The sequence below is a fragment of the Schistocerca cancellata genome, chromosome 2 (genome assembly GCF_023864275.1).
Source record: "Schistocerca cancellata isolate TAMUIC-IGC-003103 chromosome 2, iqSchCanc2.1, whole genome shotgun sequence".
NCBI lineage: Eukaryota > Metazoa > Arthropoda > Insecta > Orthoptera > Acrididae > Schistocerca > Schistocerca cancellata.
The window spans coordinates 140752058-140773928 of NC_064627.1; the positions used below are offsets into that span (position 1 = coordinate 140752058).

Consider the following 21871-nt stretch of genomic DNA (forward strand, 5'->3'; position numbering starts at 1 on the left):
AGCGAGCCTATTTATTGCGATTAAAAACAGGCAGACACTGAGGACATATCCCTGTGGTACCCCATTCTCCTGGACTCGGGAGGAACTATGAGAGGCCGCGACTTGCACACGGAAGGTACGATACGACAGAAAATTTCGGATAAAGATCGGCAGAGGGCCCCGAAGACCCCATCCATGAAGCATAGAAAGTATGTGATGACGCCATGTCGTATCGTACGCCTTCCGCATGTCGAAAAAGACAGCGACCAGGTGCTGTGGGCGGGCAAAGGTAGTACGGATGGCCGACTCCAGACTCACCAGATTGTCGGTGGCGGAGCGGCCTTTACGGAACCCACCCTGAGACAGAGCCAGAAGGCCCCGAGACTCCAGTACCCAATTCAAGCGCCGGCTCACCATCAGTTTGAGAAGCTTGCAAAGAACGTTGGTGAGGCTAATGGGGCGGTAGCTGTCCACCTCCAAAGGGCTCTTGCCCGGTTTCAAATCGGTGATGACAATGCTATCCCGCCATTGTGACGGAAATTCACCCTCGACCCAGAGACGGTTGTAAAGGTCGAGGAGGCGTCACTTGCAGCCCACTGAAAGGTGTTTCAGCATCTGACAGTGGACGCGATCCGGCCCGGGAGCGGTATCAGGGCAAGCGGCAAGGGCACTGTGAAATTCCCACTTACTGAATGGAGCATTGTACGATTCAGAATGGTGGGTGCAAAAAGAAAGGCTCCGACGTTCCATCCGCTCTTTAATGGAGCGGAAGGCCTGGGGGTAATTCGCAGAAGCGGAACTCATAGCAAAATGCTCTGCTAAGCGGTTTGCAATGACGTCGGAGTCAGTACAAACTGCTCCATTCAGTGAGAGCGCAGGGACGCTGACAGGGGTCCAATAGCCGTAGACGCGTCGAATCTTGGTCCAGACCTGCGATGGAGTGACATGGAGGCCAATGGTGGACACATACCGCTCCCAGCATTCCTTCTTGCCTTGGTGGATACGGAGGCGGGCCCGCGCACGCAGCCGTTTGAAGGCGATAAGGTGGTCGGTGGAGGGATGTCGCTTGTGACGTTGGAGCGCCCGCCGGCGATCTTTAATCGCTTCAGCGATCTCAGGCAACCACCAAGGCACAGCCCTCCGCTGAGGGGACCCAGAAGAACGGGGAATGGCAGATTCGGCAGCAGTAACGATGCCGGTGGTGACCGATTGAACCACTGCATCAATGTCATCACTTGAGAGAGGCTCAAGAGTGGCAGTGGAGGAAAACAAGTCCCAGTCAGCCTTATTCACAGCCCATCTGCTGAGGCGCCCAGAAGAGTGACGTTGTGGCAGTGACAGAAGGATCGGAAAGTGGTCACTGCCACACAGGTCGTCATACACACTCCATTAGACAGACGGTAAGAGGCGAGGGCTACAGATCGAAAGGTTGATGGCGGAGTATGTGCCATGCGCCACGCTAGAGTGTGTGAAGGAACCATCATTTAAGAGTGAGAAATTTTTGGCACAACTTGACTAGAAGAAGGGATCGGTTGGTAGGACATGTTGTGAGGCATCAAGGGATCACCAATTGGTACTGGAGGGCAGCGTGGAGGATAAAAATCGTAGAGGGAGACCAAGAGATGAATACACCAAACAGATACAGAAGGATGTAGGTTGCAGTAGGTACTGGGAGATGAAGAAGCTTGCACAGGATAGAGTAGCATGGAGAGCTGCATCAAACCAGTCTCAGGACTGAAGACCACGACCACAACAACAACAACAACAACAACAACAACAACTGAAAATAGCACACTATACCATCCAGCATGTCCATCTACTATACACACCGTAACCTTAGTTCCGTATTATAGCCACCTATGTCTATAAGCCATCTTACGGTGTACGATGAAGGGCACTTTGGGTGTCTGATTTCCCCTTGCCCATTTCATTTGTGAATTATGTGTGGGAGGAATAGTTATCAATGAGCCACATTATTAGTACTCATTGCTCACACTTTGTCATTGCGCTCATTCCTTGATATGTCTATGGGCTTAACAAATACGCTCTCGCAATTTCAATAGTAAACCTCTCCGTGCTGCACAATGCCTCTCTTGTAGTACCTGACGTCAGTTTATTGGGAGAATTTTGGGAAAGTGTAGATGATTTATAAAGGAAACAACACACAGAACACATGTGTGCAACCTGTTCTTGAGTACTGCTCAAGTGTTTCTGGGCCCCACCGGGTCTGATAAGGTACACATCAAAGCAAATCTGAGGTATGCTGCTAAATTTGTTACTGGCCATATTAGAAAATGCTCAGTGAACTCGAATGGGAATCCATGGAGGGAAGGCAACTTTCTTTTTGAAAACATTATTCAGAAAATTTTGAGAACCAGCATCTGCAGCTGTTTGCAGAACAATTCTACCGCCACCAATGTGCAATTTGCATAAGGACCACAAAGACAAGATAAGAGAAAATAAGGCTTCTACAGAAGTGTACAGACAGTCATTTTTCTCTCGATCCACTTGGAACAGGGTATCCTTTGATATGTAGCATGTGGTGACTTACAGAGTATGTATGTAGATTTAGAACAAGAGTTTGGGGGAAGCACCCTTCAAGACTGTTCCCTCAGTATCCCTGAGTACACAAAGGACCACACCCCTCAATGAGAAGAGCCTAGCTGAACTCCTTCGTCAGACTCCAAAGGTTGAGTCCCACCCACATTGGACCCAGCACAGCAGTAATGCTACTGTCCAAGTGCAAATGCACTGACACAGGGTGGGCTGGACACAAGTAACAAATGTTGTGATATGACACATGCATCACATATTTACCATCAATACTGAGAGCACGCAGAGTTCTACTGCCATCAGAATGAATGTGCCCCACAACAAATCGACAATCAACACCCTCCACAAAAGCTACAGATATATAAGTGACACTCTAGGACTAGGGGCAACCAAGGGGGTTTGTTGCCCTCAAGGACAATGTGGAGGGTTGTTGCCCAGGCCCAACACACTAATGTCAGTCTTATAATCTACCAACCAACATCACTTCTTCCCTGCCATGCTACCGCCCAGCCTCAAAGACCTGTTCGGTGCAGTAAACATCAACTTCTGTCATTTGAGGAAGCTAATCTGTACACTCATCAAGCCAGCACTTCAACCACTTACACATAGATTGCAGAAAGCTGGTGGTTTGCGTCTCAACCAGGTGACAAGGAAAATAATGCAGACAACAATGGGGTGGATGGCATCTGAATGCTGCACCCAGCACAGCACTAGATTAAGATAACATGGATTTTTCAGTAAAATATGGGACACAAGAAAAGACCCCATAAGCTAAAAGTCCTGTGTAGAGCAAACACAGATTGGAGCAATCGCATGATCATCATAACCCGGTTCTAGGGATGATATTTGGGTTTTGGAATAGTTATAGTACTATAGGCAACCTTATATAATTGATTCAAATTATTACAAATGGATGAAATGAGAAGGCACTCCACACCAACACTCCTGTTTGTCAGGCCGTGTGGTGGGCAATGGTCACGTTGATATCCCATCACTGTTTGGGGTGTCTCCAGAAATTTCTTCTCTAGTCATTGGGCTCAATTCGAAGTGACACTCATCACTATAGACTATTTCACACCAGTCTATGAGATTCCCGGTCAAATGCTCCAGACGCTGCTGTAAACAGGCTTGTAGGTGTACAGGTGGTTTGCGTCTCAACCAGGTGGCAAGACAAATAATGCAGACAACGATGGGGTGGATGGCAAGGGGCACCGTGAGCTCAGACTGCTTTCTATGAGCTGCCTATAAATGTTCCTTTTGATCACTGAAGCACCGTGGCACATTAGATTGATAGTAATAATAAATCTGATTCACAACTTCTCCCTCTGGTGATATACAAGACCTTAAAGGAATGTGTTTGTATTGAAATATTACGAATCTATAAACAATAATTCTACCAAATACAACACAGAAGCTTCTGAACAACTGAAATTGAGTTTTTTATCAGCCAGTCATAGCTCATATCATGTGATCTTGCCAGTCAATGACAGAAGATATTCAGAGCATAGGCCACGTGATGTAGTCAGCCAACAGCAATATCACTGCTGAGTAGCACAAACACACAAACAGGAAAAGTTAATGGTTTAAACTAATGTATTTTAAATACAGCTACAGGAAAATCTCAACTTTCACAAATAATATCGGTCACTAAAATTTTTTGCCCTCCCCCCCCCCTTCTCTCTCTCTCTCACTCCCCCCCCCCCCCCCCCTAAATGTGTGGTTAAGCAGGATTCTAAGAGTTCTGCTTAAATTGGAGCACATTAATATTTCGGACACACGCAATTATAAATTTCACTGTTGTGCATCGAACATTTCATGTGTTACCTGACTGAATACATGTTCAGTCGAGCAATTTGACTTTTCCATAGAAAAGCCAACTGCATGTGAAATTGCTCAAGAACTCACCTTGCACTTTTTTGAAGGACAACTACTTTTTGCCATGTTGTTGTATAATTTGTAATCTATGAAAAAACTAAAATAAATATGAAAAACTAACCTCGAAGTTTGGTCTTTTAGCATGTGTTACCCTTTAAGATACACCAAACACAAGTGCACCAGTTAAATTTTAAATAATTGCCTAAATGACTGGTCCTCAGAATAGTAAGTTATGAATGAGGGTCAAACACTCCCCGATTTCTTTGCGGATTCTCACATGTAATATAATTCATCTTGCGTAAAAGAAAATTTAATTTGAAAGTAACACTTCTTAAACCACCATTCACAATATTTTGTTGCTGTCTGTCAGAAATGTTAGCAGTTGTCATATCACATTCACTGAAAGCAGTTCACTGCTACAAAGTATAGCACAGTCTCAGTCCTAAATCCTTCAACACCTTTCGCTGTTGGCAGATGCTTGTGTGTGCACTGTGTTTCGTTGCTGCATATGGCGCACTTTCTTTGCAATTTAAGTTCTATTTTGGTGTTATTCTCTCATTTATGTTTTATTGGTGCAGTATTATTCTGCAGTAGCGGGCTAAAGTAAAATTGTTGTTCGAGTATCAGTTCTTAACAGCTTCTAAGATAAGTCGTAAGGTCAGTATTGCCTCACGTGTTCCAGTATTTCTACGGAATCCAAACTGATATTCCCCGAGGTCGGCTTCTACTAGTTTTTCCATTCGTCTGCAAAGAATTCGTGTTAGTATTTTGCAGCTGTGGCTTATTAAACTGATTGTTCGGTAATTCTCACATCTGTCAACACCTGCTTTCTTTGGGATTGGAATTATTATATTTTTCTTGAAGTATGAGGGTATTTCACCTGTCTCATACATCTTGCTCACCAGATGGAAGAGTTTTGTCATGGCTGGCTCTCCCGAGGCTATCTGTAGTTCCAATGGAATGTTGCCTACTCCGGGGGCCTTGTTTCAACTCAGGTCTTTCAGTGCTCTGTCAAACTCTTCACGCAGTATCATATCTCCCATTTCATCTTCATCTACATCCTCTTCCACTTCCAAAATATTGACCTCAAGTACATCGCCCTTGTATAGACCCTCTATATACTCCTTCCACCTTTCTGCTTTCCCTTCTTTGCTTAGAACTGGGTTTCCATCTGAGCTCTTGATATTCATACAAGTGGTTCTCTTTTCTCCAAAGGTCTCTTTAATTTTCCTGTAGGCAGTATCTATCTTACCCCTAGTGAGATAAGCCTCTATATCCTTACATTTGTCCTCTAGCCATCCCTGCTTAGCCATTTTGCACTTCCTGTCAATCTCATTTTGGAGACGTTTGTATTCCTTTTTGCCTGCTTCAGTTACTGCATTTTTATATTTTCTCCTTTCATCAATTAAATTCAATATTTCTTCTGTTACCCAAGGATTTCTACTAGCCCTCGTCTTTTTTCCTACTTGATCCTCTGCTGCCTTCACTACTTCATCCCTTCTTCCATTCTTCTTCTAATGTATTTCTTTCCCCCATTCTTGTCAATTGTTCCCTTATGCTCTCCCTGAAACACTCTACAACCTCTGGTTCTTTCAGTTTATCCAGGTCCCATCTCCTTAAATTACCACCTTTTTGCAGTTTCTTCAGTTTTAATCTACAGTTCGTAACCAATAGAAAATCTCCTGCTCCATGGCTGACAGCTGAATTACGTCAAATGATGACTAATAGGGATGCTGCCCACAGGCATTTCAAGGCAGATCCGAAACCCGAGCATTTCGAAGAATACAGAAATCTACGGAACAGAGTGAAACAATGCATTCCCAATGCTAAAATCAGGCACGCTCGCTCCCTTGTATGCAGCGATCTGACGCCCACGACTCTATGGAAGAATCTCCGTAGCTTGGGGGTCGGAAAGGCAAAATCGGAAACTACTTTTCATGTGTCAGCTAACGAATTAAATGAATTCTTCTCTGCACCTCCGAATACCAGCACGGCTGATAATTACCGTCCACAAGAGTCCCCAAACAGGATAACTAACAACGATACCTTCCATCTAAAACATGTAACAACAAATACGGCAAGAAAAGCATTAATGAGAATCTCTTCTGATGCAATAGGCAACGACAGTATCGGTATAACCATGATTAAGAATGTTGCCGATATCTTAGTACCTGTCTTAACTGACATATTTAATTTTTCCCTCGTGAACGGAATATACCCCACTGCATGGAAAAGAAGCATAATTCGACCCATCCCTAAGATCGAAAACCCGCAACTGCCTAGTGATTACCGACCAACTGGCATACTGCCTGCTGTTTCCAAAGCACTTGAATATATTGTTCATGACCAAATCACTGAACACTTGCATGAATTCAGCCTATATGACAAATTTCAATCCGGTTTCCGTAAACATCACAGCACAAACACTGCTCTAATTAAAGTAACTGATGATCTGAAATGTGCCATCGACAATCGAAAGGCAACAGTATTGATGCTACTGGACTTCAGCAAAGCTTTTGACACTGTTAACTTTGACATATTGCTCAGAAAAATGCAACAGCTTAATTTCTCTGATAGTGCAATGAGATGGTTTGAAAGCTACTTAAAAGACAGACAGCAATGTGTTGTCTGCGTAAATGAAAACTCTTCCTGGAAACATGTTTCCTCGAGAGTGCCACAAGGATCAGTCCTAGGACCACTTTTGTTTTCTTTATATGTCAACGATATTTCGTCGGTTCTGTCCTCCTGTAAATATCATTTCTATGCCGACGACCTCCAACTCTACCTAAGCGTCAGACCCGAAGACGTAAACACTGCAATCGCTCAGATGAATGATGATCTGTCTTCAGTAGAGACATGGGCGAAAAACCTGGGGCTTAAACTAAATGCAAAAAAGACGCAAGTAATCTTAATAGCCCATCAGAAATTAATAAGTTCAGATTTCTGCGAATGGCTACCTCCTATTCTGCTCGACGGTACTCCAATACCATATCAGAAAACAGTGAAGAACTTGGGTGTAACTTTGGATGAGCATCTCAACTGGGCGGAGAATACAGTCGCAGTTTGCCGAAAGACGTCTGCTTGTCTCTATGCTCTCAAAAAGTTTCGGAGCATATTTCCACAGGACTTGAAACGCCAGCTCGTGCAAGCGCTCGTTCTACCGAACCTCCACTATTGTGATGTGATTCAGCAAGGCACGAGTAGTGAAAACAAAAGACGGCTAGAGCTAACCATGAATGCCTGTGTGCGTTACACCTGCAACATTCGCCGATATGATCATGTTAGTGCTTCATATTCCGAGCTAGGGTGGCTGCGGCCGGACAAATTGCGTAACTACCACACTCTATGTCTACTTCACAGACTCCTCGTCGCGCAAGCACCCCAGTACCTTGCTTCAGAGATTAAAAACCTGTCATGCCATCATAATCGAAACACGAGGTCACTCTTATTTGGTATCCTAACTGTGCCCACTCACAAAACAAAAACTTTTGCAAACTCCTTCTCAGCTGCCGCTGTCCGCCTCTGGAACAAACTGCCCCTTACCTTGCGCAAAATTCAATCTCCTGCTGCTTTTAAGAAGAAGTTGAAGCATTTCCTACTATCATCTTCATAAAGTTCTCCACAAAATTAATGTACCAGGCCAATCCTCTCATCCGTCAAACAGCAAAGATAGCGTCTCCTATCTTGCTCCTGAGATGCCCTCCTCTTCATCTATCTCTATTAGCCATGCAATCTTCTTTTCCTTTATATTTCCTTAATTATGTTTCATCATGTCTCTCTATTCTTCTTCTCCCTTCACCATGAGTCTCCCACACACTCCCTGCTGCCAGCACTCCTATCGAAAATTTGTCTCTTCAATATTGTCTAATTATAACAGTACTTATGATCTACAAATATAAACTCTATATGTATGTATTTCTAATTGTTTATTTCACTTTTTGTACTAGATGTAGTTTAACATGCCTACTAAAACGTATGAATGTAAAATAAGTAGAATGCCTGGTTAGATGTAAGAGAGGGCTTGATGGCACTAATCTTGCCAGGTTAAATAAATAAATAAATAAATAAATAGATTGTGGTCAGAGTCCAGATCTGCCCAGGAAATGTCTTACAATTAAAAAACCTGGTTCCTAAATCTCTGTCTTGCCATTATATAATCTATCTGAAACCTGTCAGTATCTCCAGGTTTCTTCCATGTATACAATCTTCTTTTATGATTCTTGAACCAAGTGTTAGCTATGATTAAGTTGTGCTCTGCGCAAAATTCTACCAGGCGGCTTCCTCTTTCGTTTCTTACCCCCAATCCATATTCACCTACTACGTTTCCCTCTCTCCCTTTTCCTACTGACAAATTCCAGTCACCCATGACTATTAAATTTTTGTGTCCCTTCACTATCTGAATAATTTCTTTTATTTCATCATACATTTCTTCAATTTCTTCGTCATCTGCAGAACTAGTTGGCATATAAACTTGTACTACTGTCTTAGGCGTGGGCTTCGTATCTATCTTGGCCACAATAATGTGTTCACTATGCTGTTTGTAGTAGCTTACCCGCATTCCTAGTTTCCTATTCATTATTAAACCTACTCCTGCATTACACCTGTTTGATTTTGTGTTTATAACCCTGTAGTCACCTGACCAGAAGTCTTGTTCCTCCTGCCACCGAACTTCACTAATTGCCACTATATCTAACTTTAACCTATCCATTTCCCTTTTTAAATTTTCTAACCTACCTGCCTGATTAAGGGATCTGACATTCCACACTCCAATCCATAGAATGCCAGTTTTCTTTCTCCTGATAACGACATCCTCTTGAGTAGTCCCCACCCGGAGATCCGAATGGGGGACTATTTTACCTCCGGAATATTTTACCCAAGAGGACGCCATCATCATTTAATCATACAGTATAGCTGCATGCCATCAGGAAAAATTACAGCTGTAGTTTCCCCTTGCTTTCAGCCATTCGCAGTACCAGCACAGCTAGGCCGTTTTGGTTAGTGTTACAAGGCCAGATCAGTCAATCGTACTCAAATTCTAGAATTCAATCAGCTTCATAAGAAACTAATTTGGAATAGAAAATTGCTGAAAATGGAGAAACTGTAAAATGGCTTACAACTGCTGAAATGCAATAGCGGAAACATCAAACTGATATAATATTTTCAAAGTATTCCGATGATGATCGTGAATTTCAAATTTGTCACATCAGGAGAAGATCTGGCCCACGAAAATTCGGTACCTGAAGACAATATTCTATGATATGATGGTCCTCTCTGCATAAGTAACAAAAAGAAAAAGAACTTATAGATTTATTTAATAATAGTGTTATACTTCCTAGGTATCACACATTATATCAAGGACTCAACACTGCTAATGAATTGGAAAATGAGGGAAACATTTAGGAATCACAGGATTATACTTCATGTCTTTTTCTTATTTTGGCCTCCTTTAATTGTTGCTAGTTCATCATGTTAGCCGTTGCATGGAAGCCACTTTTGGCTTACATTACTAGTCCAAATGTCTATGTTTTATCATGTTTGAAACAATAATGCACAAACAGTAAACAGCTGTGATAAAGCACTAACCACATGATTCTTGTTTCTGCTAGCTCTCAATTATTTATTACAAGTTAAGTATTACTACAGACCAACAATGGCCTTTATGTATTCTCCTTCACAGACTGACAGTAAACTTGCTAAAAAAACAGTTCTCTTGTGTATTGCAGTCACATTCACAGTGATCTATATTGATAAAGACATTACCAGCATAGCTGCAGTACTTTCTAATATTCTAATATTACTTACAGCTGTACGCATCAGTCATTAAGTTAAGAATTTGACAAATGTAATGATGTGGATTTCACAAAATATTTCATCAGCTGTCCACCAAGTGACGAGAATATGAAACATCTAATAGAAAACATGAATCAAATACACTTTTTACTTTTTATTTACCTTAGAAAGGTTTGCAAAAAGCTATTAGAAAGTACTCAGTTTTTATAACAAAACCTTTAAATTGCTTTATCTCAAAAACCGTTTCATCTCTTTGATCCCGAATGGAAAGTTTATGAATTACAGAGGTAAAAAGGGAGTGTGGTTGCAGGAGGGGGCAGCCAGAACGATAGTGGTACCAAAAGTACTCCCCACCATACTGTAGGGTAAATTGCAGAGCACATATTTAGCAGAAAACACACACTACTACTTCTTGTTTTCCCAAGCAGTGTTGGTGCAGTTAAATCTAATAGATTTGTGTTACGTAGTTTGTTGGCGGGTTCAATATTTGCTGTAAGAGTGGGGAAAGTAATCACTTGATATGGTGGGTAATGATCTGAAGTGTCACTATGTTTGTTACACTTATTTCCTATGTTGTTATCTTTTTTAGTTTACTATTTTTCTTTGTTTAATAATGTTACGAATTGCTTTTGCCATACTCTTGGACTGTTTTAAGTTTTTCAGCTACTAACTATGTTTGCTTTTGGCATAATCCGTATCACTTCAGGCACGGGGGGTTACATTCATAGTCTCGGATGTTATTGAATTTAGCATATGTTAAAATTCAGGAAAAGTAAGAAACATGTATTTTTTTCCTACAAAAAAAATTCCTGCCACGAGATACAGGCTTCCAAAGATGGCACTACGAACGCCATTTTGAAGATGCGAATTTCGGGGAAGTTTTTAAAATGCTGTATATCTGTAACAGTTTTAGATATTTTGCATGAGTTTTTTTAATTTGAAAGATAATTGCTTTATGATTATAATGGTATCTCCCATTTGGACATATCTGTCAAAGTTCTTTTACTGTTGCCTTTTGAATTTTTCAAATAATTTACAAAAAAAATCTTGTTTTCGAAAATGCCAATCCAGAAAAGTTAAGATTTTTTCTGTCGATTAGTACCATCTTCTCTGCAAAGAAGAGCTTCCACTTTTCAGTTGGACAGGTTTAATTTTAAAAAATCTTTTTTTTTTAACTTTCAAGGGCAATATATGTCTTCACTGAAGTTGTTTCTTACTAATTTCTTTGTCACAATGTTTATTTCTATTGGCTTTGTTGCACTAAGTTATTTATTATCACTTATTTCGTTGCAATTATTTCTTTTCACTTTCTTTGTTGCAGTTACTTCTTACACTTTGTTGTAGTTTCCTGTCAAGTTTCTCTGTTGTGGTTGTTCATTGCAGGTTTCTGTATGTGTTCAGTGCTAATTTGCTTACTGAAGAAGCTTCTAAGAGATATGACACCACCCAGTGAGTTCTGTGTTTTCGTGAGGAATTTGCCAGTTGACACAGCTGCAGTGTGTTTTGTGAAAAGGACGTTTGAAATTTCTTCTCACTGGGGCCACAGGAGAGTGAAGTGTGCTGACTCTTTGCATATCAATAAAAGAGCTATATGAAGATGTTTCCAGTGACGAATAACAATAATGATAGTATCTGAACAAGGTGAAGCCTCCCATGGTGCAGATGATGCAGATTTTGTTATCAACAGAGGAAGAATTAAATACTGTGAATCAATCAACTACAGAGGTAGGTGTTAGTCCTGTTAACAAACCATGGTCAGTGAAGTCGAGTCATATGCTCTATGCATCAAGAAAGTGCAGAGAAATTACTAAAGCTACAGGTGAATACACTACAGCAAAACTGACCACACTCTTCAAAGTAGAAATTCCATCTTCAGAATAAAATGAACCAAAGCACTCTTGGACCTCTTGCCAGGAATTTTTCACAAATATCAATTCAGCTGTTGAATAGTGTACATCCTACAGTGAAAAGGTACAAGTTTAAACTATTATTACAGAGACATAGTCAAAGAAAACAATCTTGAACCACATTCCAGCGGGTATCAAACGACATGGTAGACAAATTAAGGAATGTGAGATCTGCAAAAGGAGTCTTTGAAAGACCAGATCCTATTATGGTCATCCTCTAAAAGCAACTCAAGTTCAAATAGTGCAGTCATTTTATCTGGAAGATAAATGGGACTGTTCTCGCCAGAATGATAACAAAAAAGACACTATAACTGTAACACCTGAAGGTCAAAAAGTTGTAAGTTCCACACCCACCTAGAGATGTCTGTTTATGTGTGTACTGTGTGAATTTTGAATTCTGTGTGGTAACTTTGAAGAACTTACTGGAACACGTGACATACGACATCTTGGTTGGGCGTGTGAAGTCATTAGTAGTCTGTGATGTAAAGGAAGAGACTTGTTTGTTTCAAGAATGTGGTGACTGCCCTGGAAAGGGAGGGCTGTCTTTACAGATACTTGCCTGGAAGATGCAGCAGATAACTCTGCAGAAATTATATATGCAACATGGGAGGAAAATAAACTAATTAAGAAAACTGTTGTCTTTGACAGTTTCACTGATGAACTTGGTAAATGGTGAGTGAAAGCAGAAAAACACCAGCATCTGAAGAAATTGCAACAAAAACACATTGCAGAAGTGAAAGGGTGTGTACAGGCTGAAGAACTATGTTTAGCGCTTCACCGTGATTTTGCTGAGAACTGGTCTGTAATTCTCCCACATGAAGTACACGGGTATCATTGGAGTAATGACCAGGTTTCAAGTTTTTTTATTGGATCAGGTGAGATTTACTTTCATTCCAATTGATCCATAGTGAGGAGGTCCTCTAGGATGTAGAACATGCCAGAAAACAATAATACATGACAAATATTTACAACTAAAGCAAATAAGTTAATGTACCTTCCACAGGTCCCAAGTGGATTAACTGTCTTTTTTTTTTTAATGAACACTATATGAAAGGATCATTTTACAACACTCATTTACTAAGATGGCATTAATGCACTGAACTTAAAATATAATTTTTTTATAAAGTAATAAACATATAAGAGGTCTACTACAATATTTATTTACAATGAACACATTACTGCACTGAAATGGCGCAGAAGTCAGATTGTACTTTACACACACACACACACACACACACACACACACACACACACACACACAAAATTGTTTCTACCAAGAAATTCATCAATGGAGTAGGAGGAGTTGGCTACCAATAAATCCTGTAGGCTTCTCTTAAACTGAATTTCAATGGTTGTTAAGCTTTTTATGGCTGCTGGCAAGATACTGAAAATGTGTGTTCCTGAATAATGCACACCTTTTTGTACAAGAGTAAGTGACTTTAAATCCTTGTGAAGATTATTCTTATTTCTAGTACTGATTCAATGAACTGAGCTGTTGGTTTGAAAAAGTGATATATTTTTAATGACAAATTTCATTGAGGAAAAAATATATTGGGAAGCAGCAGTTAGTATCCCTAGTTTCCTAAATAGGCCTCTGCAGGATGTTCTTGAGTTCACACCACATATAACTCTTATTGTACATTTTTGTGCCCAGAAAACTTTACCCCAAAAAATAATCCCATATGACATTATGGAGTGAAAGTAAACATAGCATGCCAGATTTTTCATTTTTATATCCCCTATGTCCAACAGAATTCGCATTGCAAATAGAGATTTGTTTAGACGCTTCAGCAGTTCTGTGGTGTGCTCCTCCTAGTTGAATTTATTATCAAGCTGTAATCCCAAGAATTAAACACTGTCCACTTCTTCTATCTGCTTGTCATCATATGTCACGCATATACTCGTGGGACACCCCTTACAAGTTCTGAACTGCATGTAGTGTGTTTTTCAAAGTTTAGTGACAATGGATTGGCTAGAAACCAGTGATTAATGTCCACAAATATTTTATTAGCTGATCATTCTAAGACTACACTTGAATTGCAACTTACTGCAATGTTTGTATCATCGGCAAACAAAACAAACTTGGCAACTGGTAACATTAATGATGAAAGGTCATTGACATATAAAAGAAAAAGTAAATGCCCTAAGATGGAACCTTGTGGGGTCCCACCTGTAACTAGTTCCCAGTTGGATGATGGCTGACGGTCCAAACAAACTATTCCTGTGAAAGGAATTCAGAAGACACATGGACCAGCTGCTGGATATAGGTTTCCAGCTGAAGGACGGCAACAACGCCATCAGTGATCACTTCCTGTTCATAATGTTTTGAAGACTGTAAGTGCTCCAGTTCCTATTGATTCAACAGGAAGGTATCACTCTATATCAAAGGAAGATACTGAAGCAGTGGAACACATTTTTAGTTCAGTACAAAACAGAGTGCACAGAAGTTGTATAAATTGAAACCTTTAAGTCTTTAGACCTTTCACATGCATTTTGGAATCATTTAAAATCCTTGAAAAATGAGTCTCTTACTCATCTTCCAGAACTAAAATTATATTAAATAATGCTAGGTTATGATTTTTATGAGCCTGTTAGAGCAGAAGTTTTTTTGGAGAAAACAAAAAGATACATGTTCCTTACTTAGCCCTTCAGATTAACGTACACTAAATTCAGTAACATCTGAGACTATGAAGGTAAGATTTTTTCTTAGCCTGCCTGAATTGATATGGACTATGCTTTCTGGAAATAATTCCACACTGCGATTTAACATGCAGTATTGGATATACTTAGCTGCATGGTAATAGCATTATCACTTTTCTGACAGGATTCACAGCTACTTTAGAATATTGTCATGTATGACAACGGACCATTCAAGATGGCCACGAGTGTGGAAGCCGATAATTTTAACACGAGAAGTAGTTATAGTTATGTAGCTAAAAAGAAAACCTGTGAAAATTGTAAAGTTGAAATTACAACCCTAAACGAACGAATTTCAAGCCTACAATTCATAGTCAATAATTTAAAAAGGGAAATAGCTGGACTGAAGAAAGAAATCGGCGAAGTACAAACAGTGGAAAATTCGTGTGAAGTGAAACAAGATACATGTGATAAATCATCCAAGTGGATAGCAGTGTCGCAAAAAGTTCGGTCTCAAATCACGAAAACTGTTAAAAGTGTTACTTTCTTAGAGAAAAAAACAAATATGATGTTTCATAACGAGTGTACAACCGATCGTGACGCTGTAAAAACCTGCAATCCGAACACCAACAGTAAACTTGGAAACAGTGGTAAGGGCAAACACGTATCATTAAGGGAAAAGTGTGGTATTCTCTTGCTTGCCGACAGCCACGGCAGAAAGATATCAAGCATGAGAAAAATCGAGAAACGGCAGTGACTAGCATAGTGAAACCTGGAGCGGGAACACACCATGTCGTAGATATTGATCTTCAGATGAACACAATAGAGGATAATGACTTTATTGTATGTATAGTGGGTTCGAATGACATAGCTAAAAATGAAGCCGATGCCTGGGTTAAAACGCTACAGAACTTTCTAGAAGTGAATAAATCTAGGAACATAATAGTAGCCACTGTGCCTCATAGACACGACCTAATTTACAGATCGTGTGTTAATAAAGAAATCAGGAAAACTAACATCAAAATTAAGAAATTGTGTGCAGAATACCCAAAGTGCGATGTACTGGACGTAAGTAAACTACATCGAAACCTACACACCAAACACGGAATGCACCTTAATTATGACGGAAAAAGTATTATGTGCGATCACATCAGTGAAATAATTAAAAAAAGACTATTACGAAATAGATCAGTCTATCAGCTTCCTGAAAGACTTACAAGCAAAAATGAGGAAAGCAAATTCGACAAGAACGAAGAAAGCAGGAAAGAGGAGACATCAGAAGATCCACAAAGGATTGCAGCAGCTACACCTGTAAGAGTAAATTTAAGATCAAGGCGGAATATACCCAAGAAGGAGGATTTTTTCTATCCCCCTCTGAGAAAAGAAAAAACTTAGCATCATCAAACAAGTTAAAGATACACCATAAAACTGGCAAAGGATTCCATCAGCAAATTGTAGTAAATAAGGTAAAGTCTGAACCTCCTCACCAATGTGTAAAAAAATTAAACAAAAAAATTCTTGATCTAAAAGTATACATCCATAATGTACAAGGGCTCAAAAGCAAACTTAATGAATTAGAAATTTTGTTATCAAGTGCAAGTGAACTGTCAGATACTCAGATATTATGTTTTAATGAACATTTCTTGAGGTCTTTTGAAATAGAAAGTGTTGTGATACCAAATTTTAAACTCGTGGGTCACTTCTCAAGAACATCTTACAAAGGTGGAGGCAGTTGCATATTTGTAAAAGACAACATTACTGCTACACCTCTTGATATTTGCAACTCGTATAGTATTGAAAAAGATATAGAACTGTCAGGTGTAGAGCTTACAGATCTAAATGTTTATATAATAGCACTTTACAGGTCACCCTCTGGTAACATAGGGACTTTCTACAAAAATCTAGCACCAGTAATAGAAAATATAAGTAAAAGAAAATCATATAGTGTTCTAATATGTGGTGACTATAATATAGATTTTCTCTCAGAAAACCCCAGCCATCTAAGCATTAAAAATTTTATGAACAGCTACAACCTAGACCTAATGGTTAACACTCCAACCAGGATAACAAATCACAGTACCACTTGTCTGGATCAAGTAGCAAGCAATATAAATTGTACTGTATCCTCCGTCAAACTAGGATTTTCAGACCACAATGCATTAATTATGCAGGTCTGGTTGCAAAATAACAGTCACGAACACAATAAAATCACTGTACAGAGGAGAAACTTCAATAAAACCCACATGCATACTTTCCTCTTTGATATACAAAATGAAAACTGGCAAAATGTATACGAGGCTCAAACAGTAGACAGCAAATATGAAGCATTCTTGGATATTTTCTGTTATTATTTTAATTGCCACTTTCCCTTACAAACAAAATGTATCACCAAAGATAGAAAACTCTCCAGCTGGATCACCCCAGGAATCATTAGATCATCACAAAGAAAAAGAGAACTTTTTTACATGAGCAAATCCAAACTAGGCAGTAGTGAAGCATTTAAGTCATACTTTACTCTATATAAAAAGATAATTAAAGAACGTAGTAAATGCAGCCAAAAAGCTACAGGATGATAACTACCTCAAATTGTCATCAAATAAGAGCAAAAGCATGTGGCAACTTATTAATATGAATACTAATAGAGGAAAACAGCTACAAAGTGACATTAGCCTAAAAATAAATGGAAAATTAGTCTCCTGTGGGAAAGAAACAGCAGAGGAATTCAATAACTACTTTACAGAAACAGTAGAAAACCTGGCTAACCATCTTAAAAATAGCTGTCCCTTACAACTAGAACCAAACTTATGCTCTGAGACTCTATTTCTAAGGCCTACATCTGAAATCGAAATAGAAAAGACACTTCATAGCAAAATTTAAAAAAAATCATCTGCTGGACAAGATCAAATCCCATGCTTCCTCCTTCATAATTGCAGTAACTCTATCAGCAAACCCCTCGCTCACATAATAAACTTCTCATTCCTGAATGGTACATTTCCTGGCATGCTCAAAATTGCAAAAATTATACCTGTCCACAAAAAAGGAAGCAAAGAGGATCCCAGTAATTATCGACCCATTGCACTGCTTTCAACTTTTAGTAAAGTATTTGAATATATAATGGCCACCAGAATCATGTCCTTTCTAGACAAAGAAAATATCCTGTCACCTGCTCAGTTCAGCTTCCAAAGTAAGAAAGCTACAACAGATGCAATACAAGAATTTCTAGATCATGCACTGGATCTTGTGGACAAAAAACTCCCAGCCATAGGTATATTCCTAGATCTAACAAAGGCATTCGACATGGTTAATCATAGTATACTTCTGCAAAAGCTGCATTCCTATGGAATAAGAGGAAATGCCTATGACTGGTTTAAAAGCTATCTGGAAGATCGACAGCAGTATGTCGAATTAAATGAAACTAAGCTCTCAGGTACAGCTAGCACTGTACATTCCTCCATACATACCATAAAGCAAGGTGTTCCCCAAGGCTCCGTCCTGGGCCCTTTGCTGTTCTTACTTTACATAAATGACCTTCCTCACAGCCTACCAAACACAAAAACCCTTTTATTTGCTGACGACACCTCTATACTCATATCTGCGCCCGAACAAATTCTCCAATCCAATATAGATAGAACCACAGATCAAATAAGTCGATGGCTTCAAAGTAATAGGCTGCTGATTAATGCAAAAAAGACAATTGGAATAACCTTTCACACTGCCCAAAACGGAAATTCATTACAACCAACTATATCACTGGAAAAAAATAATGTTAAACTTGAAAATGAAATAAAATTTTTGGGGGTCACTATTACTGATACACTCACATGGAAAAGGCACATTGACGTTACCAGCACAAAACTTAGTAAAGTATGCTTCATGATTAGATCAATAAGGAACGTCACTAACACAAGTACCCTAACCACAATGTACCATGCGCTCTTTCACTCCGTACTTAACTACGGAATCATCTTCTGGGGCCAAAATTCTGAATCAATTAAGATATTCAAACTGCAAAAGAAGGCAGTCAGAACAATTATGTTCAAAAAACAAAGAAACACTAGTAAACCATTATTTAAGAAACTAAATATTTTGCCCCTCCCATGCCAATACATACTAGAATTATTATTCTTTACCAAAAAACGTATCAACAAAATTAGCAAAAATATGGACTACCACGATTATGACACAAGATCAAAAACCTCTCTAAGAATACTTCCCCACTCAACAAAACTGTACAGTGATGGTGTCAAGTACATGGGAATAAAATTATATAATCATCTTCCAACTTTTATACAAGAAATCCAAGAAATAAATAAATTCAGACAGACAGTGAAATCTCTTTTATTAAAAGAATGCTTATATACCATCCAGGAATATTTGGAATCAAAATTGTCTTAGTGCATGATAAAGTATCAAAGCTGAATGTTGTTAAGTCAGTTTTGTCACATCATGTAACAATTCTCTGTAAAGCTGTAACTTTAAGTAACATAATTTTGTAGGTAATGTAAAATAATCTTTCCTCTGTATTCTTGTCTACTATCTTAGACTCCTGTAAACTGTATATTTGTATTGACTTATCCCATATCAGTTGTACAAGTCATTGTACTGATTTGATCCACGGGACAAATAATAAATAAATAAATAAATAAATAAATAAAACATGCAGCACACAGACAAAATACACAATCAAATCATATTTGTTAAGTTATCAGCTCCAAGTGCTATCCACAACTAACTGGGACAACTGGCACCTGAGATAGCGATTCATGTGACAATGATGAACAGAATAGAAGGTGTGATCATGTTCATTTTCTGATTAGAAGGATTGAAGGTTAAGGAAGAGGAATGAAATTAAAGGACTGGTGAGGCTTAGGGAATGTGGAGGGTTTAGAAAAGTCACCCAGACTCGTGTTCAAGAGAGGAAAGTCTTTGCTTCTCATCTCAACCAGTAAATCTCCCCTACACAGGGTTTAATTGTAATCTACACAGATCAAGTATAATTGACAGAAGACTATAAATACTTACTCTTTTCTTAACTTTTCCATCTTCTGTAATGTTCTTCATTTTGGTAGCAATTCTTTCAAATGGCGTATTCTCCGGAGCTCCTTGCCCTATTGTTTCATCATCTGAACCGGCATCAACACAGTCTAAATTGACGTAGTCCAGTACATCTTTTTCACTGAAGTAACTTCCATAACTCTCTTCAAGTGCAGCTTCACTACTCGTGTTTACCTCAAATGTTGCAGAGGAGTTACTTATCAGTTCTCTGAAACAATACCGATTGAATTGAACATTTCTACTATATAACACTATAAGAACAAAATAAAATATACAGTAACATTTTATGCTGCTATCAATTTTTTTTTATAAAAGCATGAAATCATTAGAAAAAAAGGACTCTCATATGTTTAATTTATTTCTTCATCCAATTGTCATCTCACAACAATATGGCATTTGTTCAGATAATAAAGTGCAAATCACTACATCAAAATATACAAGACACAGCAAACTGTACATAACATGCTTTATGACGACAGGACAGATGGCTGGCAATGGTATTGATTAAGGAACCATCCTGGCGGCACTTGCCTTAGCAATCCAGGGACACTATGTAAAACCCAAACCAGAATGAATGGACAGAGCAACTCCATCCTCCCGGATATGAGGCCAGTGACTTCAGGGCAGCACTACCTCATTCAGTAAGTCCCTACTGTATAATGTCCCCAGATTCACATACAATTTGTTTCAGGTAACTACGCCTCAAAATTTCTACTATCTGTCCCTTGCTTTGTTCTGGATGTTGGTGTTGTAATATGCTGACAGTATGAACTATCCATGAGGAGCTGGCTACACAAAATCCTATCCACACCCACATCTACATGCCCATGTAATCCGCACCCACATCAACATGCCCGTGTAAGTTTATTGTAACTGATATTCAGCAATCGAAATTTGCAACATATTAATGTTGTGTGGTTTTTACAATGGTTTCAGGAGCGCTCTAATAAACCTTGACGTGATAACCAATGTTCACATGATCTTCGACCAATAGAATCTATCCCGGCGCTGATGTTCAAGATGCGGGAACACTTTGGAAGAGTGAAGTCATATGTACAAGCACTGTAAAACAAACTCGCTTACTTTATTTTTTACAATACCATTCAGGTTTATTTGGTTTTAGAACCCATAGAGTTAGAAATCATTAACCATACGTTATACAGATGATTACTATGACAAAAGCAGTCTTACTGGATATTTATGCCGTCTGTAAGTCTTGTACACGGTTCGGTTTCTTCCTCAAAATCAAAGCCATCGTCAGACTGGTCTGGATCCATTGTGAGGGAAAAAGATGGGGTAAATCAGATAAACTATTGTTCCTGTCCACAACAATAACGCAAGCATACACAAAAACAAACTTCCTCTCAGCAACACATGGCCCGTAGCCGACTCCGATACAAAACACCGATCGCGCTCTTCGCTCTGACCACAGATGTAAACACAAACTACCTGTTTGCACAAGTATCTGTGCAGAATGTGCATTGTGCATGCAAATAATCGCCACAAATCTCGTGCGCACACACGACACAGTTTCAGTATATGGTAGGCCTACTATCTGTCCAACTAGGAAAGAAATTTCAACGACAATCCGCCACATTCTCACAAAAGGTTTTCAGCTCAACACCTAGCTTGTAACGCACAAAATTTTTCTGTGACCTGTGATCATAACAGTTTTTGCAGAAAAACAAACAAAGAAAGAAACGCACTAAGTTATAGAAACGGCAAGAATGACCTTAATAGTGAAGATAAGCGACGGTAACTTACACACACTAATTTACGTCGTGAGATACAGTAACGATTGTTGAAATTATTTTCGATTGGTCACAGGGCATACAAATATCTATTGGCGGTCATAATAATTAATTTTCTGTGAAACTGCCTGTCCAGTCTCGTCCCCAATCGTATTTCTACTGACTCTCCCTATATCAGGAGGTCAACATACCACGAACTTGGCTTACATATTTGGTTATACAGCGCTAGGTCGAATAGTTTGCGTTCCTTTGTTTACCTTTTTGCAATAAATGTTCCATAAAGAATCTGTTTTTATTTCCGTTTATCTGTTTGCCGCAGTGTCA

The 21871-nt window shown here is 39.2% G+C and overlaps 1 protein-coding gene across 1 annotated transcript in view; it reads right to left on the reverse strand.

Annotated features, from left to right (window-relative positions):
- The window catches only part of LOC126151928 (inactive peptidyl-prolyl cis-trans isomerase FKBP6), a 76657-nt gene extending 55453 nt beyond the window's left edge, over positions 1-21204 (reverse strand). Inside the window, exons 1-2 of the mRNA XM_049915974.1 lie at positions 20988-21204; positions 19764-20004 (exon numbers count right to left, since the gene is read on the reverse strand). Coding sequence (XP_049771931.1) covers positions 19764-20004; positions 20988-21073 — 327 coding nt within the window. The 5' untranslated portion in view covers positions 21074-21204. The remainder of the gene's footprint in view (positions 1-19763; positions 20005-20987) is intronic.
- Between the last annotated feature and the right edge of the window lie 667 nt (positions 21205-21871).